This window comes from Palaemon carinicauda, chromosome 30 (genome assembly GCF_036898095.1).
Source record: "Palaemon carinicauda isolate YSFRI2023 chromosome 30, ASM3689809v2, whole genome shotgun sequence".
Classification (NCBI taxonomy): Eukaryota; Metazoa; Arthropoda; class Malacostraca; order Decapoda; family Palaemonidae; genus Palaemon; species Palaemon carinicauda.
Genome location: NC_090754.1, coordinates 87,129,986 through 87,154,891, shown reverse-complemented (window position 1 = coordinate 87,154,891; position 24,906 = coordinate 87,129,986). Strand labels below are relative to the sequence as shown.

Here is a 24,906-nt window from a genome sequence, read left to right as displayed (position 1 = left end):
TAGAGAGGTGAAACTGGGACTAATCATCGACACCCCTGAGCGTGGAGTTGCCTAGAGTGGAGAATCCGGCAGGCCTGGTATATGGTGTTAGTCTGTTGCTACTTTTGCTGGCCTTTGGTCTTATTCGTAATTGTTCACGCTTTCAGAACTTTATGGGTATCAAGTGGTGCGAAGTAGATTCACTAGACCTCGCTTAAGTCTACTGTACGTTAATTGGTGTTGATTTTTATTTCCAAATTTCCCCCATTTAAAGTTTTGGGTAGTTTGTAGCGCTAGGGCCAAGCGTCCTAATTTGCTTATTATCGCTCAGACTGTTATCTTGTATAGAATAAAAACGTTTGGAAATGGTCTACGGATCTTAAATATGTGCTTAAACGCACACTTTTATGGTTTTTGCCGAAAACCCTAAATTCCCTGAAAATTTATGTGGCTCGAGTTCTTACTCCGGGCACGAATCTTCTCGCTCCCGTAGTAGGTAAGGGGGAGGGGGGGCTGTCCGGGGGGCAAAGCCCCCCTGGGTAAGGATACGGCGTTTAGCATAGGTTAGGTGGGTTTTTTTAAGTTAGCTTCTCCCGCCAAAATCGTTTTTAGAACGACGGCCAGTTCAGAATATTCCAGTTTTCTACGAACTCGATTTTAGAATGACGGACACAGCCCACCCCACTTTATAATATTCCCATTTTCTATGAATGAAAACTGATCTGGCCGTCACCCTACAAAGGCTCCAAAGTTTTGACCACTGTTCGATTTAAAGTTTTGACTGTTGTTCGGTGCCAGCATTGTTGATGGAAGATTTATCTTATATAAGTCGTTCAATGGCAGTTATGTGATTTAAAACCGTTCATAGCCTGTTATGTTATATAGAACCTTTCGACGTCTGTTATGTTATATAGAACCTTTCGACGCCTGTTATGTTATATAGAACCGTTCGACGCCTGTTATGTTATATAGGGTATTATTTTATTTATGGACATTAATAATGTAGCGTATTTTATCTTAGTTCTCTATGTTAAGGAAGTCTTTTGTAATATTTCTGTATAATATCTTGCAAATGCCTAGTTTTTTATATATCGACTATCAAACTCACGCTACTCATGTCTTCCTCCCAGATTTTTTCTAAGTCTGTTGATATTGTTGACTCTTGTCTTGTTTTTGCTCAAATAAGCCCTGTAACCACTATAATCCGCAGACAAACTAGTCCACTATGACGTCTTACACGTTTGGCCAATCACAGCGCCTATCCACTATGACGTCTTCAGGTTTGGCCAATCACAGCGCGACAATATATTATCTTACCCAGGCCTTTCATTTCGTTCTTAAACATGAAGGCCATAGCAAGCACGTCATCTCATATTGCACAAGAAGTTGAAATTCCATCTTCTTGTCCTGACTGTTTCCTAACTTACAATGAATTTGTTGTAACTTATTCGGGGAATATTGAAAAACTAGTGGATTTGTGCCAGAGACACAATTTAATTTTACAAAATAAAAATTGGCCTGCATGTCAAGGAACCTTCGCAACGGCTTCACGTTTTCCTCAAAGCAGCCGCACATCTTTATGAACCAACAGTTTAAGGTAAGCTTCATTAATTTATAGAGTATATTATAATGTTGATAGTATAGCGATGTATACAGCAGTACCATCACTTTGGATTTGGTTTGATGGATATGTTAGGTACTGGCTGTAAGGGGGGGGGGGGGAGTCGCAAGGGCTAGGCCTAGGTAGGGGTACAGGGCCCTTGGTTAGGTGGTTGTATTAGGTTCGGTAGTGCCCCGAAAATCACTGTGGCCTTAAGAAGGGGTTGCGGGGGGGGGGAGGGAGAGAACTCCCCCGTAGGTCTAGGTAGGGGTACGTGCTCCCTAAGCTAGGTTAGGTGGGTTTATTAGGTTCGGTAGTGGCCTGAAAATCACTGTGGCCTTAAGGGGGGGTCGCCGGGGGGCGGAGCCCCCCCGGTAGGGTTAGGTAGGGGTATAGGGGGAGAGGTGGTGGAAGGATAAGTATTCATTTGCGATGGAAATAAACCTGAAAATAATTCAAATCACATCATAATACAACAGAAATACCATATTTTATGTTGAAAGCAATTAATGTCCATGTAAAAAAAAATACCTTATATAGAACCGTTCGACGCCTGTTATGTTATATAGAACCGTTCGACGCCTGTTATGTTATATAGAACCGTTCGACGCCTGTTATGTTATATAGAACCGTTCGACGCCTGATATGTTTTATAGAACCGTTCGACGCCTGTTATGTTATATAGGACCGTTCGACGCCTGTTATGTTATATAGAACCGTTCGACGCCTGATATGTTATATAGAACCGTTCGACGCCTGATATGTTATATAGAACTGTTCGACGCCTGTTATGTTATATAGAACCGTTCGACGCCTGATATGTTGTATAGAACCGTTCGACGCCTGTTATGTTATATAGAACCGTTCGACGCCTGTTATGTTATATTGAACCGTTCGACGCCTGATGTGTTATATAGAATCGTTCGACGCCTGTTATGTTATATAGAACCGTTCGACGATTGTTAGGTTATATAAAACCGTTCGACGCATGTTATTTGGGATTTAAAGCCATCCAATGCCTGTTATCTGGGATTTAAAGCCGTCCAATGCCTGTTATCTGGGATTTAAAGCCGTCCAATGCCTGTTATCTGGGATTTAAAGCCGGTTAATGCCTGTTATCTGGGATTTAAAGCCGTCCAATGCCTGTTATCTTGGATTTAAAGCCGGTTAATGCCTGTTATCTGGGATTTAAAGCCGGTTAATGCCTGTTATCTGGGATTTAAAGCCGTTTGATGCCTGTCATCTGGGATTTAAAGCCGTTTGATGCCTGTCATCAGGTATTTAAAGCCGTTCGATGCCTGTCATCTTGGATTTAAAGCCGTTCGATGCCTGTCATCTGGGATTTAAAGCCGTTCGATGCCTGTCATCTGGTATTTGAAGCCGTTCGATGCCTGTCATCTTGGATTTAAAGCCGTTCGATGCCTGTCATCTTGGATTTAAAGCCGTTCGATGCCTGTCATCTGGCATTTGAAGCCGCTCGATGCCTGTCATCTGGGATTTGAAGCCGCTCGATGCCTGTCATCTGGGATTTGAAGCCGCTCGATGCCTGTCATCTGGGATTTGAAGTCGCTCGATGCCTGTCATCTGGGATTTGAAGCCTCTCGATGCCTGTCATCTGGGATTTGAAGCCGCTCGATGCCTGTTATCTTGGATTTGAAGCCGCTCGATGCCTGTCATCTGGGATTTGAAGCCGCTCGATGCCTGTCATCTGGGATTTGAAGCCGCTCGATGCCTGTCATCTGGGATTTGAAGCCGCTCGATGCCTGTCATCTGGGATTTGAAGCCGCTCGATGCCTGTCATCTGGGATTTGAAGCCGCTCGATGCCTGTCATCTGGGATTTGAAGCCGCTCGATGCCTGTCATCTGGGATTTGAAGCCGCTCGATGCCTGTCATCTGGGATTTGAAGCCGCTCGATGCCTGTCATCTTGGATTTGAAGCCGCTCGATGCCTGTCATCTGGGATTTGAAGCCGCTCGATGCCTGTCATCTGACTTGAAGCCGCTCGATGCCTGCCATCTGACTTGAAGCCGCTCGATGCCTGTCATCTGACTTGAAGCCGCTCGATGCCTGCCATCTGACTTGAAGCCGCTCGATGCCTGTTATTGGTGATTTTAAAGCTGTACAAAGTCTCTGATTTGAAGCTGTACAAAGTCTTTGATTTGAAAACCCTCCAAAGGAGGAATTACGGCCTGCAAAATAAAAAAGAAAACCACTTACGAACACTCTTAGCTAACTAAATTATCACACTATAATCATGGATAAATAATAAAATTTCAATTATTCAGAATCACTCCTAGCAAAGATAAATAGAATTGTACTTACAGCTGAAATAAATACACTTCCATGCTGGTAAAAGAATAATAATGATAATCCAGCATTCATACAACTGCCTCTTGCTGCAGTCAAATAAAAAGAGCATTCGCCCAAGATATTTACCACTGTCCTAAGCTAGCTAAAAAATAAACGAAACCTCAATTATACCAACAGTCATTCTCATAACAAACAATCATTACACTAACTACTTCTCGCTCGCTGACACGCACACACCCTACACACACACTCTCTCTCTCTCTCTCTCTCTCTCTCTCTCTCTCTCTCTCTCTCTCTGGATTTGGCAAACAACAAAAAATAAATAGAAATAAAACAAATTAATCCTCCCCCCAATGTCTCTTGATTTGAAGCTGTACAATGTCTCTTGATTTAAAGCGGTACAATGTCTGTTTTGAAGCCGTACAATGTCCACCTGTTTTGAAGCCTGTACAATGTCGGTTATCTTTGTTTTGAAGCTGTTCAATGCCTTATGTTGTGATTAAAAGACGTTCAATGCCTATCTGATGTGAAGTATGTCTTATTGTTACTTGAAACCGTTATGTCTCTGACTTGAAGCCGTACAATGTCTGATTGTAGCCGTTAAATTTCTATTATGTGTTTTGATGCCATGCAATGTCTTATCTGTGATTTGAAGCCATGCCATATCTCTTTTGTGTGACTTTAAACCGTGCCATGTCTGTTTTGTGAGACGTGAAGCTGTCCTATGTCTTTTGTGAGTCGTAAAGCTGTGCCATGTCTTTAGTGAGTCATAAAGCCGTGCCATGTCTTTTGTGAGACTTGAAGCCGTGGCACTCAGTCTTGTGTGATTTGGGGGTGTGCCATTGTTCGTCTTGTGGGATTTAGTTAGGGGCGTGTCGTCGTCTGTCTTGTGTGATTTGGGGGCGTGTCATCATCCGTCTTGTGTGATTTGGGGGTGGGCCGTCGTCCGTCTTGTGTGATTTGGGGGCGAGCTGTCGTCCGTATTGTGTGATTTGGGGGCAAGCCGTTGTCAGTCTTGTGTCATTTGGGGGTGAGCCATTGTCAGTCTTGTGTGATTTGGGGGTGAGCCGATGTCATTTTTGTGTGATTTGGGGGCAAGCCGTTGTCAGTCTTGTGTGATTTGGGGGCAAGCCGTTGTCAGTCTTGTGTGATTTGGGGGTGAGTCGTCTGTTTTGTGTGATTTGGGGGCGATCCGTCGTCTGTCTTGAGTGATTTGGGGGTGAGCCGATGTCAGTCTTGTGTGATTTGGGGGTGAGCCGATGTCAGTCTTGTGTGATTTGGGGGCGAGCCGTTGTCAGTCTTGTGTGATTTGGGGGCGAGCCGTTGTCAGTCTTGTGTGATTTGGGGGTGAGCCGATGTCAGTCTTGTGTGATTTGGGGGCAAGCCGTTATCAGTCTTGTGTGATTTGGGGGCGATCCGTCGTCTGTCTTGTGTGATTTGGGGGTGAGCCGATGTCAGTCTTGTGTGATTTGGGGGCAAGCCGTTGTCAGTCTTGTGTGATTTGGGGGCGATCCGTCGTCTGTCTTGTGTGATTTGGGGGTGAGCCGATGTCAGTCTTGTGTGATTTGGGGGTGAGCCGATGTCAGTCTTGTGTGATTTGGGGGCAAGCCGTTGTCAGTCTTGTGTGATTTGGGGGCGAGCCGTTGTCAGTCTTGTGTGATTTGGGGTGAGCCGATGTCAGTCTTGTGTGATTTGGGGGCAAGCCGTTATCAGTCTTGTGTGATTTGGGGGCAAGCCGTTGTCAGTCTTGTGTGATTTGGAGGTGAGCCGTTGTCAGTCTTGTGTGATTTGGGGGCGATCCGTCGTCTGTCTTGTGTGATTTGGGGGCGAGCCATCGTCCGTCATGGGCGATTGGGGGTAGAGCCGTCGTCCGTCGTGGGAGATTGGAGGTAGAGCCGTCGTCCGTCGTGGGCGATTGGAGGTAGAGCCGTCGTCCGTCGTGGGCGATTGGAGGTAGAGCCGTCGTCCGTTGTGGCCGATTCGGGGTAGAGCCGTCGTCCGTCGTGGGCAATTGGGGGTAGAGCCGTCGTCCGTCGTCCGTCGTGGGCAATTGGGGGTGGAGCCGTCGTCCATTGTGGGCGATTGGGGGAAGAGCCGTCGTCCGTCGTGGGCGATTGGGGGAAGAGCCGTCGTCCGTCGTGGGCGATTGAGGAGCGAGCTGTCGTCCGTCGTGGGCGATTGAGGGGAGAGCTGTCGTCCGTCGTGGGCGATTGAGGGGCGAGCCGTCGTCCGTCGTGGGCGATTTGGGGGAAAGGCCGTCGTCTGTCTTGGGCTATTGGGGGAAGACCGTCGTCCGTCGTGAGCGATTGGGGTATGAGCTGTCGTCCGTCGCGGGCGATTGGGGGTAGAGCCGTCGTGGGCGATTGGGGGCAAAGCCATCGTGGGCGATTGGGGGAAGAGCTGTCGTCTGTCGTGGGCGATTGGGGGAAGAGCCTTCGTCCGTCGTGGGCGATTGTGAGGCGAACCGTCGTTCGTCGTGGGCGATTGGGGGACTAGCCGTCGTCCGTCGTGGGCGATTGGGGGACTAGCCGTCGTCCGTCGTGGGCGATTGGGGGACGAGCCGTCGTGGTAGATTGGGGGGAGAGCCGTCGGGGTAGATTGGGGGGAGAGCCGTCGGGGTAGATTGGGGGGAGAGCCGTCGTGGTAGATTGGGGGAAGAGCCGTCGTGGGCGATTGGGGGAGAGCCGTCCTGGTAGATTGGGGGGAGGGCCGTCGTGAGCGATTGGGGGAGAGCCGTTGTGGGCGATTGGGATAGAGCCGTCGTGGGCGATTGGGATAGAGCCGTCGTGGGCGATTGGGGGAGAGCTGTCGTCCGTGTTGGGCGATTGGGGGACTAGCCATCGTCCGTCGTGGGGGATTGGGGGGATAGCCGTCGTCCGTCGTGGGCGATTGGGGGACTAGCCGTCGTCCATCGTGGGCGATTGGGGGGAATAGCCGTCATGGGCGATCGGGGTACCAGCCATCGTCCGTTGTGGGCGATTTGGGGGCTAGCCTTCGTCCGTCATGGGCGATTTGGGAGCGAGTCGTTGTCCGTCGCGGGCGATTTTGGGGGCGAGCCGTCGTCTGTCGTGGGCGATTTGGGGGGCCAGCCGTCAAGGGGGATTTGGAGAGCGAGCCGTCGTCTGTCGTGGGCGATTTGGAGAGCGAGCCGTTGTCCGTAGTGGGCGATTTGGTGGCCGAGCCTTCGTTCGTCGTGGGCGATTTGTGGGGCGAGCCGTCATCCGTCGTGGGCAATTTGTGGGGCGAGCCTTCGTTCGTCGTGGGCGATTTGTGGGGCGAGCCGTCATCCGTCGTGGGCAATTTGGGGGGAGCCTTCGTCCGTCCTGGGCGATTTGGGGACGAGTCGTTGTCTGTCGTGGGCGATTTGGGGGCGAGCCGTCCTTGTCGTGGGCGATTGGGGTGCGAGCCGTCATCCGTCGTGGGCGATTTGGAGAGCGAGCCGTCATCTGTCGTGGGCGATTTGGAGAGCGAGCCGTTGTCCGTCGTGGGCGATTTGATGGGCGAGCCTTTGTTAGTCGTGGGCGATTTGTGGGGCGAGCCGTCTTCCGTCATGGGCAATTTGGGGGGCGAGCCTTCGTTCGTCGTGGGCGATATGTGGGGCGAGCCGTGCCGTCGTCCGCCGTGGACGATTTAGGGGGCGAGCCGTGCCGTCGTCCGCCATGGGCGATTTAGGGGGCGAGCCGTCGTCCGCCGTGGGCGATTTGGGGGGCGAGCCGTCGTCCGCCGTGGGCGATTTGGGGGCCGAGCCGTCGTCCGCCGTGGGCGATTGGGGGGACGACCCGCCGTCCGCCGTGGGCGATTTGGGGGGCGAGCCGACGTCCGCCGTGGGCTATGGGGGGGAGAGCCGCCGTCCACCGTGGGCGATTGGGGGGGGCGAGCCGCCGTCCGCCATGGGTGATTTGTGGGGGCGAGCTGTCATCCGTCGTGGGCGCGGGTGATCTGGGGGGCGAGCTGTTCTCCGTCGCGGGCGATCTGGGTGGCGAGCTGGTCTCTGTCGCGGGCGACCTTGGGGCCGAGCCGTTGCGAGTGATTTTGGGGGCGAGCCGTCATCCGTCGCGAGCGATCTGGGGGGGGGGGGCGAGTCTTCGTCCGTCGTGGGCGATTTGGGGGGCGAGCCATCGTCTGTCGTGGGCGCGGGCGATTTGGGGGGGGGCGAGCCGTCGTCCGTCGCGGGCGATCTGGGGGGGGGGGGCGAGCCGTCGTCCGTCACTGGCGATCTGGGGGGCAAGCCGTCGTCCGTCGCGGGCGATCTGGGGGGTGAGCCGTCGTCCGTCGCGGGCTGTCTGGGGGGCGAGCCGTTGTCCATCGCGGGCGATCTGGGGGCCGAGCCGTCGTCCATCGCGGGCGATCTGGGGGCCGAGCCGTCGTCCATCGCGGGCGATCTGGGGGCCGAGCCGTCGTCCATCGCGGGCGATCTGGGGGCCGAGCCGTCGTCCATCGCGGGCGATCTGGGGGCCGAGCCGTCGTCCATCGCGGGCGATCTGGGGGCCGAGCCGTCGTCCATCGCGGGCGATCTGGGGGCCGAGCCGTCGTCCATCGCGGGCGATCTGGGGTGCGAGCCGTCGTCCATCGCGGGCGATCTGGGGGGCGAGCCGTCGTCCGTCGCGGGCAATGTGGGGGGCGAGCCGTCGTCCGTTGCGGGCGATTTGGGGGGCGAGCCTTCTTATGTCGTGGGCGATTTGGGGGCCAAGCTGTGTCGGATTTTGAGGTGGGCCGTGCAGTGCCGTCGCCCATGTTGTGGGATTTGGAGGCGTCCCGTGCAATGTTTTGAGCTATGTTATTGGGCGGTCATCATACAAATGAAGAATTTGAAAGTTTTTGGTTTTATTACTAATAAATTAAGATGGTTTCGAGATAAATGGTTAACTTTTCAATCTAAAGTTTATTGGTTTTCCTTTAAGAGATGGGAATCGGTATTTTAACTTACTGTGGATTTTTACCTGCATATTATCTTTTAAGTATATAGTCTGTCTATAAAATTAAGCAGAACCTCAAATTATAATTGAAATTAGATTGATCAAAAACAAATTAAACTTTTAATTATTTTGATTTTAGTATTTTTAAACATTACGTAAATGGATTGACTGTTTATTTCAAACCAGAGGAATTAAAACATAATGGCGACATAATTAGGTTGACTATGTAAATGTTTTCGTAAAATTACGTAGTCAGAGGTGAGGGAAATTTTAACATTATGGTTCATTAGTAGAGGTTGGGCACAAATATTAGAGATTTAACTACTTTTGCATTATGAAATTAGAAACTTTAGTTTTTTTCTGCTGGCTGTCTTATGAATTTATAATAATCTCCATTTAGTAAGTTTTTAATGTTCATTTAGTTATTGCACTGGTCTGATTTCTTAATCTTCAATTTTTAGTCTTCAAAAGGGCCAAGAAGGGGAGAGGCTGTGAAGAACAAATTCTTACTTTGTGCCTCTTAATGGACATTGCTAGAAAGACAAAAGGTCCATTGTATATAATTTTTGTAGATTTTGTGAAGGCTTACGACAAAATAAACAGGAAAACACTCATAGGACTACTGAAACGAATGGGATGGGGGTCAAATATGGTAAGAGCAGCCATTCGAAATAGTACCATAGAGGCGGAGGCAGGAGTCAGACAAGGTAGTCCCAGTTCCTGCTTCCTTTTCACCGCTTACACCAACCAGATAATTCGTATGGTCAAGGAGTATTGGTCAGGATTGAATTAGATTGCATTCACATCCCAAAGTTTCTAAATAAATTGTCTCAACAACAACACCTGTCAGTATTGAATTAGATTGCATTCAAAACACAAAGTTTCTAAATGAATTCACATCCCAAAGTTTCTAATTGTCTCAACTGCAACCTCACCATCCTTGTGAGCTAAGGCTGGGGGTTTTGGGGGAGCCTATAGGTCTATCTGCTGAGTCATCAGCAGCCACTGCCTGGCCCTCCCTGGTCCTAGCTTGGGTGGAGAGGAGGCTTGAGCGCTGATCATATAATATATGGTCAGTCTCTAGGGCATTGTCCTGATTGATAGGACAATGTCACTGTCCCTTGCCTCTGCCATCCATGAGTGACCTTTAAACCTTTAAAACCTACTGAACTATAACTTATTTCTGCAATACAGCGGATTTTGATTATAGATCTTAGGAGATCGTTTTTGTCATTGCGGCTCTGACACTACTACACTCTTGTGATTATCTAAATAAATGGCTCTCCTAGCTTCAAAGGTTGGTGAACGCTTGCCTTGGGTGGTACGGCAACACAGAGGCTAAAATCACGCACACCCAACGCGTGAACGACTCTCTCTCTCTCTCTCTCTCTCTCTCTCTCTCTCTCTCTCTCTCTCTCTCTCTCTCTCTCTCTCTCTCTGTAGAGAGCCTCAATTAAGGTAGAGACAGGGAGACCGATAAAGCACTCTGGGTGAAGTGTACAAATAGGTCTTATTTACTTAACAGAATAGTTCACTGCTACAGTACCATGTTACGTGTCCTATCTGGATGTGTCCTCAGATTTATATAATCCGGCTTGACCTTTGCGCTCTCTCTCTCTCTCTCTCCTCTCTCTCTCTCTCTCTCTCTCTCTCTCTCTCTCTCTCTCTGTAGATGTACAATTAATTGTCTTTGAAATACCATAAACATTCTTCCATACTGTTCTCTTATAGAAAATAATGGCTCTCTCTCTCTCTCTCTCTCTCTCTCTCTCTCTCTCTCTCTCTCTCTCTCTCTCTGTGTAGATGTTCAATTAATTGTCTTTGAAATACCATAAACATTCTTCCATACTGTTCTCTTATAGAAAATAATGGCTCTCTCTCTCTCTCTCTCTCTCTCTCTCTCTCTCTCTCTCTCTCTCTCTCTCTCTCTCTCTCTCTCTCTCTCTCTCTGTAGATGTTCAATTAATTGTCTTTGAAATACCATAAACATTCTTCCATACTGTTCTCTTATAGAAAATAATGGCTCTCTCTCTCTCTCTCTCTCTCTCTCCTCTCTCTCTCTCTCTCTCTCTCTCTCTCTCTCTCTCTCTCTGTAGATGTTCAATTAATTGTCTTTGAAATACCATAAACATTCTTCCATACTGTTCTCTTATAGAAAATAATGGCTCTCTCTCTCTCTCTCTCTCTCTCTCCTCTCTCTCTCTCTCTCTCTCTCTCTCTCTCTCTCTCTCTCTCTGTAGATGTTCAATTAATTGTCTTTGAAATACCATAAACATTCTTCCATACTGTTCTCTTATAGAAAATAATGGCTCTCTCTCTCTCTCTCTCTCTCTCTCTCTCTCTCTCTCTCTCTCTCTCTCTCTCTCTCTCTGTAGATGTTCAATTAATTGTCTTTGAAATACCATAAACATTCTTCCATACTGTTCTCTTATAGAAAATAATGGCTCTCTCTCTCTCTCTCTCTCTCTCTCTCTCTCTCTCTCTCTCTCTCTCTCTCTCTCGAGTCGTGTAGCTTGCCTGATCTTAAATATTAAACATACTTATTACCTCCATTGGTCCATTCGTTATACAGGTGTACACGGCTCATATATTCAGCAACGATGAGCGTGTTTTCCACGGGCATTCATAACAGATCAATCGCACACTGTAAAATATGTATGCCACATTTCTTTGTTTTACAAGTACGTCATGCATTACACGTTTACTTTAATTTAACAGGCTAAAATATTTACGTTTATACTGTATCGGTGTGTTTACCTATCTGTAATGTCTTTAACCTAAATTAAACAATTGGCGCCTCATTTGTTTAAGCATTTAGGCAAACCAGGAATGTAAGTGGTGGACTACCCTTAAATCTGCACTCTTTTGTGTTGATGAAACAGTTCCTCCTTTACTTAAATTCGATGGCTGTGTCACTCGTTGTTTATAGGAAAAGACAATCCTTTTGGCTGATGTGTTTATCAGTAAGCTGATTAATGAGAAACTCGATCTTCGTCATTCCTGTTTTCATGGGGTTAAAATAACTAGTTTAGCTCTTCGATCTCAATATATTAAAACACTTTTGATGAACCTTGATGCTTATGGAGGTGTAGACCCTAATGATATTTTTCCTTTGTTTTTTATAAAGACTGCAGATTTCTTAGCTCCAAAGTTATGTTATTTTGCGCAAGTTAGCAAGAAGAGGAGTTTTTAGCACTTGTTGGAGAATGAGTAATGTTACTTAACTATGTAAATGTGTTTGTGGTAGCTCAAGTCCAACTTTTTACTGCCCAATTTCCATGACTCCCATATTATCTGAAGTTTTTGAACGCCCTTTGGTAAAACGTCTAAATAAGTTTGCTGAAGGTAATCATGTTCCCTAGTTCGTAATTTGGCTTTCGTAAAGTCCTTGGAGCATGTGATGCCCTTCTTACAATCTCCAATGCTGTACAGAAATCCCTTGATTGTGGTCAGGAAGTTCGTATGAATGGCCTTGATTATAGTGCTGCCTTGGACCGTGTTATCCACGAGGCCCTTGTTTTAAAACTCAAACAGTTGCGAGTGGGTGGATCATTCTTATAATCATTATTGAATTTTTAAGTAATAGATCTCAGACTTGTCGTTGATGGGCACCATAGTGAGTATAGTAATGTGACATTTGGTGTTCCTCAGGGTAGTATTCTTGGCCTATTAATTTTTAAACTATATACCCATCCCTTGTGGTTTGCCATAGAAAACAAGCTTGTTGCGTATGCAATGTTTTTATTTTTGCAAGGTTCAGGTAAACAAAATGTAATTTAGTGCAATAGTTTTCCCGTTCTTTCCATTCTTACTGTCCAACGCTTACGGTATATAGTGTACGCAAACCCGCCAAGAATGACTGCTAATTAATAAGATATCCTCACACACGCAGCCCACTCAGCATGGTATGACTACTGCCTTTCCATTTACCCGAGGGAAAGGGAAAGCTGAACGTGAACGAAAGGAAATAATATATATATATATATATATATATGTATGTATAATATATATATATATATATATATGTGTATGTATAATATATATGTATATATATAGAAATATATATATATATATATATATATGTATGTATAATATATATGTATATATATAGAAATATATATATATATATATATATGTATATGTATATATATATATATATGTATATATATATATATATATATGTATATATATATATATATAAATATATATGTATATATATATATATATATATATGTATATATATATGTATATATATATATAAATATATATGTATATATATATATATATATAAATATATATGTATAAATATATATATATATATATATATATGTATATATATATATATATATATAAATATATATGTATATATATATATATATATGTATATATATATATATATATGTATATATATATATATATATATATAAATATATATGTATATATATATATATATATAAATATATATGTATAAATATAAATACATATATATATATATATATATATATGTATATATATGTATATAAATATATATATATATATATATATATGTATATATATAATATATATATATGTATATATATACATATATATATATATATATATATATATTTATATATATATATATATATATATATTTATATATATATATATATATATATATATATTCTTATGCTGTCTAGAGACATTGGGCGAAATCCGGGACCAAGACGTCCTGGACTTCATGCAAATATCAAAGACCTTACAGTTGCGTTCAGACAGTGATATTCTTTTGTGCTCAGAAACTTCGGTTTCTAACATGAGGCACTCGACTGAGTTCCTTATAACTGGTTTTAAGATGCCAATAATTTTGAAACGGGATGCCATTCTTAGTGCTAGTGGAATGGCGGTGTATATTGGGACAGAGTACCCTGATTCTCATAAGTCTTTCTATGAAAGTGGATATCATGAAATTCAGGTAATATAAACATGTGGCACGCATAACAACTTATTTGTGTTTGATCTACTGGAATCCAGATGTGGATGTTTCTATCTTCGACTGTCTGCTTACCATTATGGCTAAGATACAAGCAGATGATATAAAGGCCTCTCTTGTTTTTGTTGATTTCAATGCTCACCATAGAGAGTGATTAAATTGTTTCTCAACTGATCCCCATGACTAAAGATCTTTGGATGTTGCTTCTGAATCAGGATGTGATCAAATCATACGTGAAGCTACTCGCAGGTCTGGTAACTGTTTGGACTTTTTCTACACCGGCTCCCCTGGCCTTATAATAAGTAAGGTTGGTTCTCCATTTAGAAAATCTGATCATGCCTTTATTTCATTAGTAGTGAAGACTGAACAGCCTGTCCATGATGTATCATACTCGTGTAAGATTTATATAAAAAATCAAGCAGATTGGAATGGCATTTTGAGTGACCTTTTGGGCTTGTTCCCCTGAATGAGAATCTAGTCACTATAATTGATAGATGTATCCCTTTTCGTGTGCCAAGGTACTGAGTGTAAGACGAACCATGGTTTAATAATGATTGTAGACGTGCTCATCGGAGAAGCAAGAGGACTGTCATCATTGGAAGGGTAACAGATCAGATTTTACTTGAAATAAGTACACTCAGCTTAGAGCTTTCGCTCAGAGTATATTTCAACTGAAAATGAATACAATTTAACTATTAAAGAAACCCTTTCTGTTACAACCCAGGAACATAAGAAGTGGGCTACCCTTAAATCTGCACTCTTTGGTGTAGAGTAGATGCAACAGTTTTTCCTCTAATTAAACCAGATGGCTCTGACACTCAGTGTCCAAAGGAAAAGGCAACCCTTTTGGCTGATGTGTTTGAGAGTAAGAATAGTAATGAGTAACTTGGTCTTCCTCATTCCTAGTTTAGCTTTTTGATCTCGTGAGATTAAAGCTCTCTTGATGAACCTGATGCTTTTAAGGGTGTAGACGCAAATAGCATTTTTTCCTTTTTTTTAAGAAAACTGCCGATTTTTCAACTCCAAAATCATTTATTGTTTTGCACAAGTTACCAAGAAGAGGAGCTTTTAGAAATTATTGGAGGATTGGTAATGTTACTCCACTATGTAAATGTGTTTGTGGTAGCTCAAGTCCAACTAATTGCAGCCTAATTTTCATAACTCCCATATTATCTAAAGTTTTTAATGTCTTTTGGCAAAACGTCTAAATAAGTTTGCTGAAGGCAATCACCTGTTCTCTAGTTTGCAATTTGGAGCATGTGATGCCCTTCTTACAATCTCCAATGCTGTACAAAAATCCCTTGATTGTGGTCCGGAAGTTCGTATGAATGGCCTTGATTTTAGTGCTGCCTTTAACCGTGTTAGTCTAGCAGAATGGGGACCAAACGTGGTTTTAGGGTACCCACAAAGTTTTTTTGCGGATTATATATCTTTGAGACATGTTGATTCAGAATCCACTTGATGCCACCTTGGCACCCTTGAGAATTTTGCATAATATGCTAATTAAGTCGGCCATTGTGAAAATTTTGTTTTTAGGGTATAACTTTTTTATTTGACCAGATACAAGGGAGATCATGATGTCTACCCCCAGGTTTAGAGGGTCTCTGATTCTGATGATACCATTTTAACATGATTACTAATTTGCATATGCATGTTATGCTAATTAGGTGACGGGAATTACCCAAATTTGGTATTTTGGCTAAAGCTTGCATATGTTGCCATTAAGAGGGTAATTTCTATGCCTTTCCCAATGTTAATGGGTCTCAGATTCTACTTTTGCCATTATTAGTGCCTTTTTTTGCATATTTTTGCATTCCATATGGATTTGCATATGCATAAATTTAGTGTAAATGGTTGAAATTTCCGACTTATGGCAAAATATAACAATGATACATGTAACATTTCCCTGATTGCACTAATTAGTCCCAGACTGCTACACAGACCTCCAGGATGATGAACTATAGTCATTTGCATAAACTGCATATATTATGCTAATTAACAGTCATAATGTCTTTAGTTACTCAGTTTAGCAAGTCATTGTCCTCTCCACCACTTTGATAGTCCTCCCCTTCATCAGCCTCATCGTTTTGCTTGTTGTATGTATTTCGACAGTTTGATTCTCCACGACATGTACAGAAAAATGTGCAAGGCAAGTGTCCACTGTTACAGCCACACCTCTGAGAACTACATGGTTCATTGGTTGAACACCCACAACAAAGCATCTCTAATACCTCAGGAAGTGCTAGGGCAACGTCTGGTGGGAGTGTCTTTGGGATCAGTGTTTTGGTGCTTTCTTCACGAGACCACCCATAGTCAGTAGGCTCAAACGATGGAGGGTCCGGCAGGGGTGCCGATTTCCATACTGCCGTTTTGAACATGGGCACGGTAGGGGTACGTGCTCCCTAAGCTAGGTTAGGTGGGTTTATTAGGTTCGGTAGTGGCCTGAAAATCACTGTGGCCTTAAGGGGGGGTCGCCGGGGGGCGGAGCCCCCCCGGTAGGGTTAGGTAGGGGTATAGGGGGAGAGGTGGTGGAAGGATAAGTATTCATTTGCGATGGAAATAAACCTGAAAATAATTCAAATCACATCATAATACAACAGAAATACCATATTTTATGTTGAAAGCAATTAATGTCCATGTAAAAAAAAATACCTTATATAGAACCGTTCGACGCCTGTTATGTTATATAGAACCGTTCGACGCCTGTTATGTTATATAGAACCGTTCGACGCCTGATATGTTTTATAGAACCGTTCGACGCCTGTTATGTTATATAGGACCGTTCGACGCCTGTTATGTTATATAGAACCGTTCGACGCCTGATATGTTATATAGAACCGTTCGACGCCTGATATGTTATATAGAACTGTTCGACGCCTGTTATGTTATATAGAACCGTTCGACGCCTGATATGTTGTATAGAACCGTTCGACGCCTGTTATGTTATATAGAACCGTTCGACGCCTGTTATGTTATATTGAACCGTTCGACGCCTGATGTGTTATATAGAATCGTTCGACGCCTGTTATGTTATATAGAACCGTTCGACGATTGTTAGGTTATATAAAACCGTTCGACGCATGTTATTTGGGATTTAAAGCCATCCAATGCCTGTTATCTGGGATTTAAAGCCGTCCAATGCCTGTTATCTGGGATTTAAAGCCGTCCAATGCCTGTTATCTGGGATTTAAAGCCGGTTAATGCCTGTTATCTGGGATTTAAAGCCGTCCAATGCCTGTTATCTTGGATTTAAAGCCGGTTAATGCCTGTTATCTGGGATTTTAAAGCCGGTTAATGCCTGTTATCTGGGATTTAAAGCCGTTTGATGCCTGTCATCTGGGATTTAAAGCCGTTTGATGCCTGTCATCAGGTATTTAAAGCCGTTCGATGCCTGTCATCTTGGATTTAAAGCCGTTCGATGCCTGTCATCTGGGATTTAAAGCCGTTCGATGCCTGTCATCTGGTATTTGAAGCCGTTCGATGCCTGTCATCTTGGATTTAAAGCCGTTCGATGCCTGTCATCTTGGATTTAAAGCCGTTCGATGCCTGTCATCTTGGATTTAAAGCCGTTCGATGCCTGTCATCTGGCATTTGAAGCCGCTCGATGCCTGTCATCTGGGATTTGAAGCCGCTCGATGCCTGTCATCTGGGATTTGAAGCCGCTCGATGCCTGTCATCTGGGATTTGAAGTCGCTCGATGCCTGTCATCTGGGATTTGAAGCCTCTCGATGCCTGTCATCTGGGATTTGAAGCCGCTCGATGCCTGTCATCTGGGATTTGAAGCCGCTCGATGCCTGTCATCTGGGATTTGAAGCCGCTCGATGCCTGTCATCTGGGATTTGAAGCCGCTCGATGCCTGTCATCTGGGATTTGAAGCCGCTCGATGCCTGTCATCTGGGATTTGAAGCCGCTCGATGCCTGTCATCTGGGATTTGAAGCCACTCGATGCCTGTCATCTGGGATTTGAAGCCGCTCGATGCCTGTCATCTGGGATTTGAAGCCGCTCGATGCCTGTCATCTGACTTGAAGCCGCTCGATGCCTGCCATCTTACTTGAAGCCGCTCGATGCCTGTCATCTGACTTGAAGCCGCTCGATGCCTGCCATCTGACTTGAAGCCGCTCGATGCCTGTTATTGGTGATTTTAAAGCTGTACAAAGTCTCTGATTTGAAGCTGTACAAAGTCTTTGATTTGAAAACTCTCCAAAGGAGGAATTACGGCCTGCAAAATAAAAAAGAAAACCACTTACGAACACTCTTAGCTAACTAAATTATCACTATAATCATGGATAAATAATAAAATTTCAATTATTCAGAATCACTCCTAGCAAAGATAAATAGAATTGTACTTACAGCTGAAATAAATACACTTCCATGCTGGTAAAAGAATAATAATGATAATCCAGCATTCATACAACTGCCTCTTGCTGCAGTCAAATAAAAAGAGCATTCGCCCAAGATATTTACCACTGTCCTAAGCTAGCTAAAAAATAAACGAAACCTCAATTATACCAACAGTCATTCTCATAACAAACAATCATTACACTAACTACTTCTCGCTCGCTGACACGCACACACCCTACACACACACTCTCTCTCTCTCTCTCTCTCTCTCTCTCTCTCTCTCTCTCTGGATTTGGCAAACAACAAAAAATAAATAGAAATAAAACAAATTAATCCTCCCCCCAATGTCTCTTGATTTGAAGCTGTACAATGTCTCTTGATTTAAAGCGGTACAATGTCTGTTTTGAAGCCGTGGCACTCAGTCTTGTGTGATTTGGGGGTGTGCCATTGTTCGTCTTGTGGGATTTAGTTAGGGGCGTGTCGTCGTCTGTCTTGTGTGATTTGGGGGCGTGTCATCATCCGTCTTGTGTGATTTGGGGGTGGGCCGTCGTCCGTCTTGTGTGATTTGGGGGCGAGCTGCCGTCCGTATTGTGTGATTTGGGGGCAAGCCGTTGTCAGTCTTGTGTCATTTGGGGGTGAGCCATTGTCAGTCTTGTGTGATTTGGGGGTGAGCCGATGTCATTTTTGTGTGATTTTGGGGCAAGCCGTTGTCAGTCTTGTGTGATTTGGGGGCAAGCCGTTGTCAGTCTTGTGTGATTTGGGGGTGAGTCGTCTGTTTTGTGTGATTTGGGGGCGATCCGTCGTGTGTCTTGAGTGATTTGGGGGTGAGCCGATGTCAGTCTTGTGTGATTTGGGGGTGAGCCGATGTCAGTCTTGTGTGATTTGGGGGCGAGCCGTTGTCAGTCTTGTGTGATTTGGGGGCGAGCCGTTGTCAGTCTTGTGTGATTTGGGGGTGAGCCGATGTCAGTCTTGTGTGATTTGGGGGCAAGCCGTTATCAGTCTTGTGTGATTTGGGGGCGATCCGTCGTCTGTCTTGTGTGATTTGGGGGTGAGCCGATGTCAGTCTTGTGTGATTTGGGGGCAAGCCGTTGTCAGTCTTGTGTGATTTGGGGGCGATCCGTCGTCTGTCTTGTGTGATTTGGGGGTGAGCCGATGTCAGTCTTGTGTGATTTGGGGGTGAGCCGATGTCAGTCTTGTGTGATTTGGGGGCAAGCCGTTGTCAGTCTTGTGTGATTTGGGGGCGAGCCGTTGTCAGTCTTGTGTGATTTGGGGTGAGCCGATGTCAGTCTTGTGTGATTTGGGGGCAAGCCGTTATCAGTCTTGTGTGATTTGGGGGCAAGCCGTTGTCAGTCTTGTGTGATTTGGAGGTGAGCCGTTGTCAGTCTTGTGTGATTTGGGGGCGATCCGTCGTCTGTCTTGTGTGATTTGGGGGCGAGCCATCGTCCGTCATGGGCGATTGGGGGTAGAGCCGTCGTCCGTCGTGGGAGATTGGAGGTAGAGCCGTCGTCCGTCGTGGGCGATTGGAGGTAGAGCCGTCGTCCGTCGTGGGCGATTGGAGGTAGAGCCGTCGTCCGTTGTGGCCGATTCGGGGTAGAGCCGTCGTCCGTCGTGGGCAATTGGGGGTAGAGCCGTCGTCCGTCGTGGGCAATTGGGGGTGGAGCCGTCGTCCATTGTGGGCGATTGGGGGAAGAGCCGTCGTCCGTCTTGGGCGATTGGGGGAAGAGCCGTCGTCCGTCGTGGGCGATTGAGGAGCGAGCTGTCGTCCGTCGTGGGCGATTGAGGGGAGAGCTGTCGTCCGTCGTGGGCGATTGAGGGGCGAGCCGTCGTCCATCGTGGGCGATTTGGGGGAAAGGCCGTCGTCTGTCTTGGGCTATTGGGGGAAGACCGTCGTCCGTCGTGAGCGATTGGGGTATGAGCTGTCGTCCGTCGCGGGCGATTGGGGGTAGAGCCGTCGTGGGCGATTGGGGGCAAAGCCATCGTGGGCGATTGGGGGAAGAGCTGTCGTCTGTCGTGGGCGATTGGGGGAAGAGCCTTCGTCCGTCGTGGGCGATTGTGAGGCGAACCGTCGTTCGTCGTGGGCGATTGGGGGACTAGCCGTCGTCCGTCGTGGGCGATTGGGATAGAGCCGTCGTGGGCGATTGGGATAGAGCCGTCGTGGGCGATTGGGGGAGAGCTGTCGTCCGTGTTGGGCGATTGGGGGACTAGCCATCGTCCGTCGTGGGGGATTGGGGGGATAGCCGTCGTCCGTCGTGGGCGATTGGGGGACTAGCCGTCGTCCATCGTGGGCGATTGGGGGGAATAGCCGTCATGGGCGATCGGGGGTACCAGCCATCGTCCGTTGTGGGCGATTTGGGGGCTAGCCTTCGTCCGTCATGGGCGATTTGGGAGCGAGTCGTTGTCCGTCGCGGGCGATTTTGGGGGCGAGCCGTCGTCTGTCGTGGGCGATTTGGGGGGGCGAGCCGTCGTGGGCGATTTGGAGAGCGAGCCGTCGTCTGTCGTGGGCGATTTGGAGAGCGAGCCGTTGTCCGTAGTGGGCGATTTGGTGGCCGAGCCTTCGTTCGTCGTGGGCGATTTGTGGGGCGAGCCGTCATCCGTCGTGGGCAATTTGTGGGGCGAGCCTTCGTTCGTCGTGGGCGATTTGTGGGGCGAGCCGTCATCCGTCGTGGGCAATTTGGGGGGAGCCTTCGTCCGTCCTGGGCGATTTGGGGACGAGTCGTTGTCTGTCGTGGGCGATTTGGGGGCGAGCCGTCCTTGTCGTGGGCGATTGGGGTGCGAGCCGTCATCCGTCGTGGGCGATTTGGAGAGCGAGCCGTCATCTGTCGTGGGCGATTTGGAGAGCGAGCCGTTGTCCGTCGTGGGCGATTTGATGGGCGAGCCTTTGTTAGTCGTGGGCGATTTGTGGGGCGAGCCGTCTTCCGTCATGGGCAATTTGGGGGGCGAGCCTTCGTTCGTCGTGGGCGATATGTGGGGCGAGCCGTGCCGTCGTCCGCCGTGGACGATTTAGGGGGCGAGCCGTGCCGTCGTCCGCCATGGGCGATTTAGGGGGCGAGCCGTCGTCCGCCGTGGGCGATTTGGGGGGCGAGCCGTCGTCCGCCGTGGGCGATTTGGGGGCCGAGCCGTCGTCCGCCGTGGGCGATTGGGGGGACGACCCGCCGTCCGCCGTGGGCGATTTGGGGGGCGAGCCGACGTCCGCCGTGGGCTATGGGGGGGGAGAGCCGCCGTCCACCGTGGGCGATTGGGGGGGGCGAGCCGCCGTCCGCCATGGGTGATTTGTGGGGGCGAGCTGTCATCCGTCGTGGGCGCGGGTGATCTGGGGGGCGAGCTGTTCTCCGTCGCGGGCGATCTGGGTGGCGAGCTGGTCTCTGTCGCGGGCGACCTTGGGGCCGAGCCGTTGCGAGTGATTTTGGGGGCGAGCCGTCATCCGTCGCGAGCGATCTGGGGGGGGCGAGTCTTCGTCCGTCGTGGGCGATTTGGGGGGCGAGCCATCGTCTGTCGTGGGCGCGGGCGATTTGGGGGGGGGGCGAGCCGTCGTCCGTCGCGGGCGATCTGGGGGGGGGGCGAGCCGTCGTCCGTCACTGGCGATCTGGGGGGCAAGCCGTCGTCCGTCGCGGGCGATCTGGGGGGTGAGCCGTCGTCCGTCGCGGGCTGTCTGGGGGTCGAGCCGTTGTCCATCGCGGGCGATCTGGGGGTCGAGCCGTCGTCCATCGCGGGCGATCTGGGGGCCGAGCCGTCGTCCATCGCGGGCGATCTGGGGGCCGAGCCGTCGTCCATCGCGGGTGATCTGGGGGCCGAGCCGTCGTCCATCGCGGGCGATCTGGGGGCCGAGCCGTCGTCCATCGCTGGCGATCTGGGGTGCGAGCCGTCGTCCATCGCGGGTGATCTGGGGGCCGAGCCGTCGTCCATCGCGGGTGATCTGGGGGCCGAGCCGTTGTCCATCGCGGGCGATCTGGGGGCCGAGCCGTCGTCCATCGCGGGTGATCTGGGGGCCGAGCCGTCGTCCATCGCGGGTGATCTGGGGGCCGAGCCGTCGTCCATCGCGGGCGATCTGGGGGCCGAGCCGTCGTCCATCGCTGGCGATCTGGGGGCCGAGCCGTCGTCCATCGCTGGCGATCTGGGGTGCGAGCCGTCGTCCATCGTGGGCGATCTGGGGGGCGAGCCGTCGTCCGTCGCGGGCAATGTGGGGGGCGAGCCGTCGTCCGTTGCGGGCGATTTGGGGGGCGAGCCTTCTTATGTCGTGGGCGATTTGGGGGCCAAGCTGTGTCGGATTTTGAGGTGGGCCGTGCAGTGCCGTCGCCCATGTTGTGGGATTTGGAGGCGTCCCGTGCAATGTTTTGAGCTATGTTATTGGGCGGTCATCATACAAATGAAGAATTTGAAAGTTTTTGGTTTTATTACTAATAAATTAAGATGGTTTCGAGATAAATGGTTAACTTTTCAATCTAAAGTTTATTGGTTTTCCTTTAAGAGATGGGAATCGGTATTTTAACTTACTGTGGATTTTTACCTGCATATTATCTTTTAAGTATATAGTCTGTCTATAAAATTAAGCAGAACCTCAAATTATAATTGAAATTAGATTGATCAAAAACAAATTAAACTTTTAATTATTTTGATTTTAGTATTTTTAAACATTACGTAAATGGATTGACTGTTTATTTCAAACCAGAGGAATTAAAACATAATGGCGACATAATTAGGTTGACTATGTAAATGTTTTCGTAAAATTACGTAGTCAGAGGTGAGGGAAATTTTAACATTATGGTTCATTAGTAGAGGTTGGGCACAAATATTAGAGATTTAACTACTTTTGCATTATGAAATTAGAAACTTTAGTTTTTTTCTGCTGGCTGTCTTATGAATTTATAATAATCTCCATTTAGTAAGTTTTTAATGTTCATTTAGTTATTGCACTGGTCTGATTTCTTAATCTTCAATTTTTAGTCTTCAAAAGGGCCAAGAAGGGGAGAGGCTGTGAAGAACAAATTCTTACTTTGTGCCTCTTAATGGACATTGCTAGAAAGACAAAAGGTCCATTGTATATAATTTTTGTAGATTTTGTGAAGGCTTACGACAAAATAAACAGGAAAACACTCATAGGACTACTGAAACGAATGGGATGGGGGTCAAATATGGTAAGAGCAGCCATTCGAAATAGTACCATAGAGGCGGAGGCAGGAGTCAGACAAGGTAGTCCCAGTTCCTGCTTCCTTTTCACCGCTTACACCAACCAGATAATTCGTATGGTCAAGGAGTATTGGTCAGGATTGAATTAGATTGCATTCACATCCCAAAGTTTCTAAATAAATTGTCTCAACAACAACACCTGTCAGTATTGAATTAGATTGCATTCAAAACACAAAGTTTCTAAATGAATTCACATCCCAAAGTTTCTAATTGTCTCAACTGCAACCTCACCATCCTTGTGAGCTAAGGCTGGGGGTTTTGGGGGAGCCTATAGGTCTATCTGCTGAGTCATCAGCAGCCACTGCCTGGCCCTCCCTGGTCCTAGCTTGGGTGGAGAGGAGGCTTGAGCGCTGATCATATAATATATGGTCAGTCTCTAGGGCATTGTCCTGATTGATAGGACAATGTCACTGTCCCTTGCCTCTGCCATCCATGAGTGACCTTTAAACCTTTAAAACCTACTGAACTATAACTTATTTCTGCAAGACAGCGGATTTTGATTATAGATCTTAGGAGATCGTTTTTGTCATTGCGGCTCTGACACTACTACACTCTTGTGATTATCTAAATAAATGGCTCTCCTAGCTTCAAAGGTTGGTGAACGCTTGCCTTGGGTGGTACGGCAACACAGAGGCTAAAATCACGCACACCCAACGCGTGAACGACTCTCTCTCTCTCTCTCTCTCTCTCTCTCTCTCTCTCTCTCTCTCTCTGTAGAGAGCCTCAATTAAGGTAGAGACAGGGAGACCGATAAAGCACTCTGGGTGAAGTGTACAAATAGGTCTTATTTACTTAACAGAATAGTTCACTGCTACAGTACCATGTTACGTGTCCTATCTGGATGTGTCCTCAGATTTATATAATCCGGCTTGACCTTTGCGCTCTCTCTCTCTCTCTCTCTCTCTCTCTCTCTCTCTCTGTAGATGTACAATTAATTGTCTTTGAAATACCATAAACATTCTTCCATACTGTTCTCTTATAGAAAATAATGGCTCTCTCTCTCTCTCTCTCTCTCTCTCTCTCTCTCTCTCTGTAGATGTTCAATTAATTGTCTTTGAAATACCATAAACATTCTTCCATACTGTTCTCTTATAGAAAATAATGGCTCTCTCTCTCTCTCTCCTCTCTCTCTCTCTCTCTCTCTGTAGATGTTCAATTAATTGTCTTTGAAATACCATAAACATTCTTCCATACTGTTCTCTTATAGAAAATAATGGCTCTCTCTCTCTCTCTCTCTCTCTCTCTCTCTCTCTCTCTCTGTAGATGTTCAATTAATTGTCTTTGAAATACCATAAACATTCTTCCATACTGTTCTCTTATAGAAAATAATGGCTCTCTCTCTCTCTCTCTCTCTCTCTCTCTCTCTCTCTGTAGATGTTCAATTAATTGTCTTTGAAATACCATAAACATTCTTCCATACTGTTCTCTTATAGAAAATAATGGCTCTCTCTCTCTCTCTCTCTCTCTCTCTCTCTCTCTCTCTCGAGTCGTGTAGCTTGCCTGATCTTAAATATTAAACATACTTATTACCTCCATTGGTCCATTCGTTATACAGGTGTACACGGCTCATATATTCAGCAACGATGAGCGTGTTTTCCACGGG

General features: G+C 46.9%; 6 protein-coding genes across 6 annotated transcripts in view; 1 reads left to right on the top strand and 5 right to left on the bottom strand.

The window, feature by feature from the left end:
• LOC137623340 (queuine tRNA-ribosyltransferase accessory subunit 2) overlaps positions 1-24,906 on the top strand; it is a 257,642-nt gene that overhangs the window by 811 nt on the left and 231,925 nt on the right. The gene's annotated exons all lie outside the window — the stretch shown is intronic.
• Positions 5,663-6,730, bottom strand: LOC137623636 (proteoglycan 4-like). The gene has a single exon (XM_068354469.1). The coding sequence runs from the start codon at positions 6,728-6,730 to the stop codon at positions 5,663-5,665; it is 1,068 nt and encodes a 355-aa protein (XP_068210570.1).
• LOC137623635 (protein PBMUCL2-like) lies at positions 6,827-7,441 on the bottom strand. Its single transcript, XM_068354468.1, has one exon. It carries the CDS (start codon positions 7,439-7,441, stop codon positions 6,827-6,829), a length of 615 nt encoding a protein of 204 aa, XP_068210569.1.
• Positions 8,096-8,623, bottom strand: LOC137623634 (serine/arginine repetitive matrix protein 1-like). The gene has a single exon (XM_068354467.1). It carries the CDS (start codon positions 8,621-8,623, stop codon positions 8,096-8,098), a length of 528 nt encoding a protein of 175 aa, XP_068210568.1.
• LOC137623633 (protein PBMUCL2-like) lies at positions 20,490-21,041 on the bottom strand. Its single transcript, XM_068354465.1, has one exon. It carries the CDS (start codon positions 21,039-21,041, stop codon positions 20,490-20,492), a length of 552 nt encoding a protein of 183 aa, XP_068210566.1.
• Positions 21,692-22,417, bottom strand: LOC137623632 (salivary glue protein Sgs-3-like). Its single transcript, XM_068354464.1, has one exon. The coding sequence runs from the start codon at positions 22,415-22,417 to the stop codon at positions 21,692-21,694; it is 726 nt and encodes a 241-aa protein (XP_068210565.1).

Coding starts and splice junctions, on each gene's coding strand:
- LOC137623636 (XM_068354469.1), bottom strand. CDS start 6,730: ATGGCTAGTCCCCCAATCGCCCAACACGGACGACAGCTCTCCCCCAAT.
- LOC137623635 (XM_068354468.1), bottom strand. CDS start 7,441: ATGACGGAAGACGGCTCGCCCCACAAATCGCCCACGACTAACAAAGGC.
- LOC137623634 (XM_068354467.1), bottom strand. CDS start 8,623: ATGGGCGACGGCACTGCACGGCCCACCTCAAAATCCGACACAGCTTGG.
- LOC137623633 (XM_068354465.1), bottom strand. CDS start 21,041: ATGACGGAAGACGGCTCGCCCCACAAATCGCCCACGACTAACAAAGGC.
- LOC137623632 (XM_068354464.1), bottom strand. CDS start 22,417: ATGGGCGACGGCACTGCACGGCCCACCTCAAAATCCGACACAGCTTGG.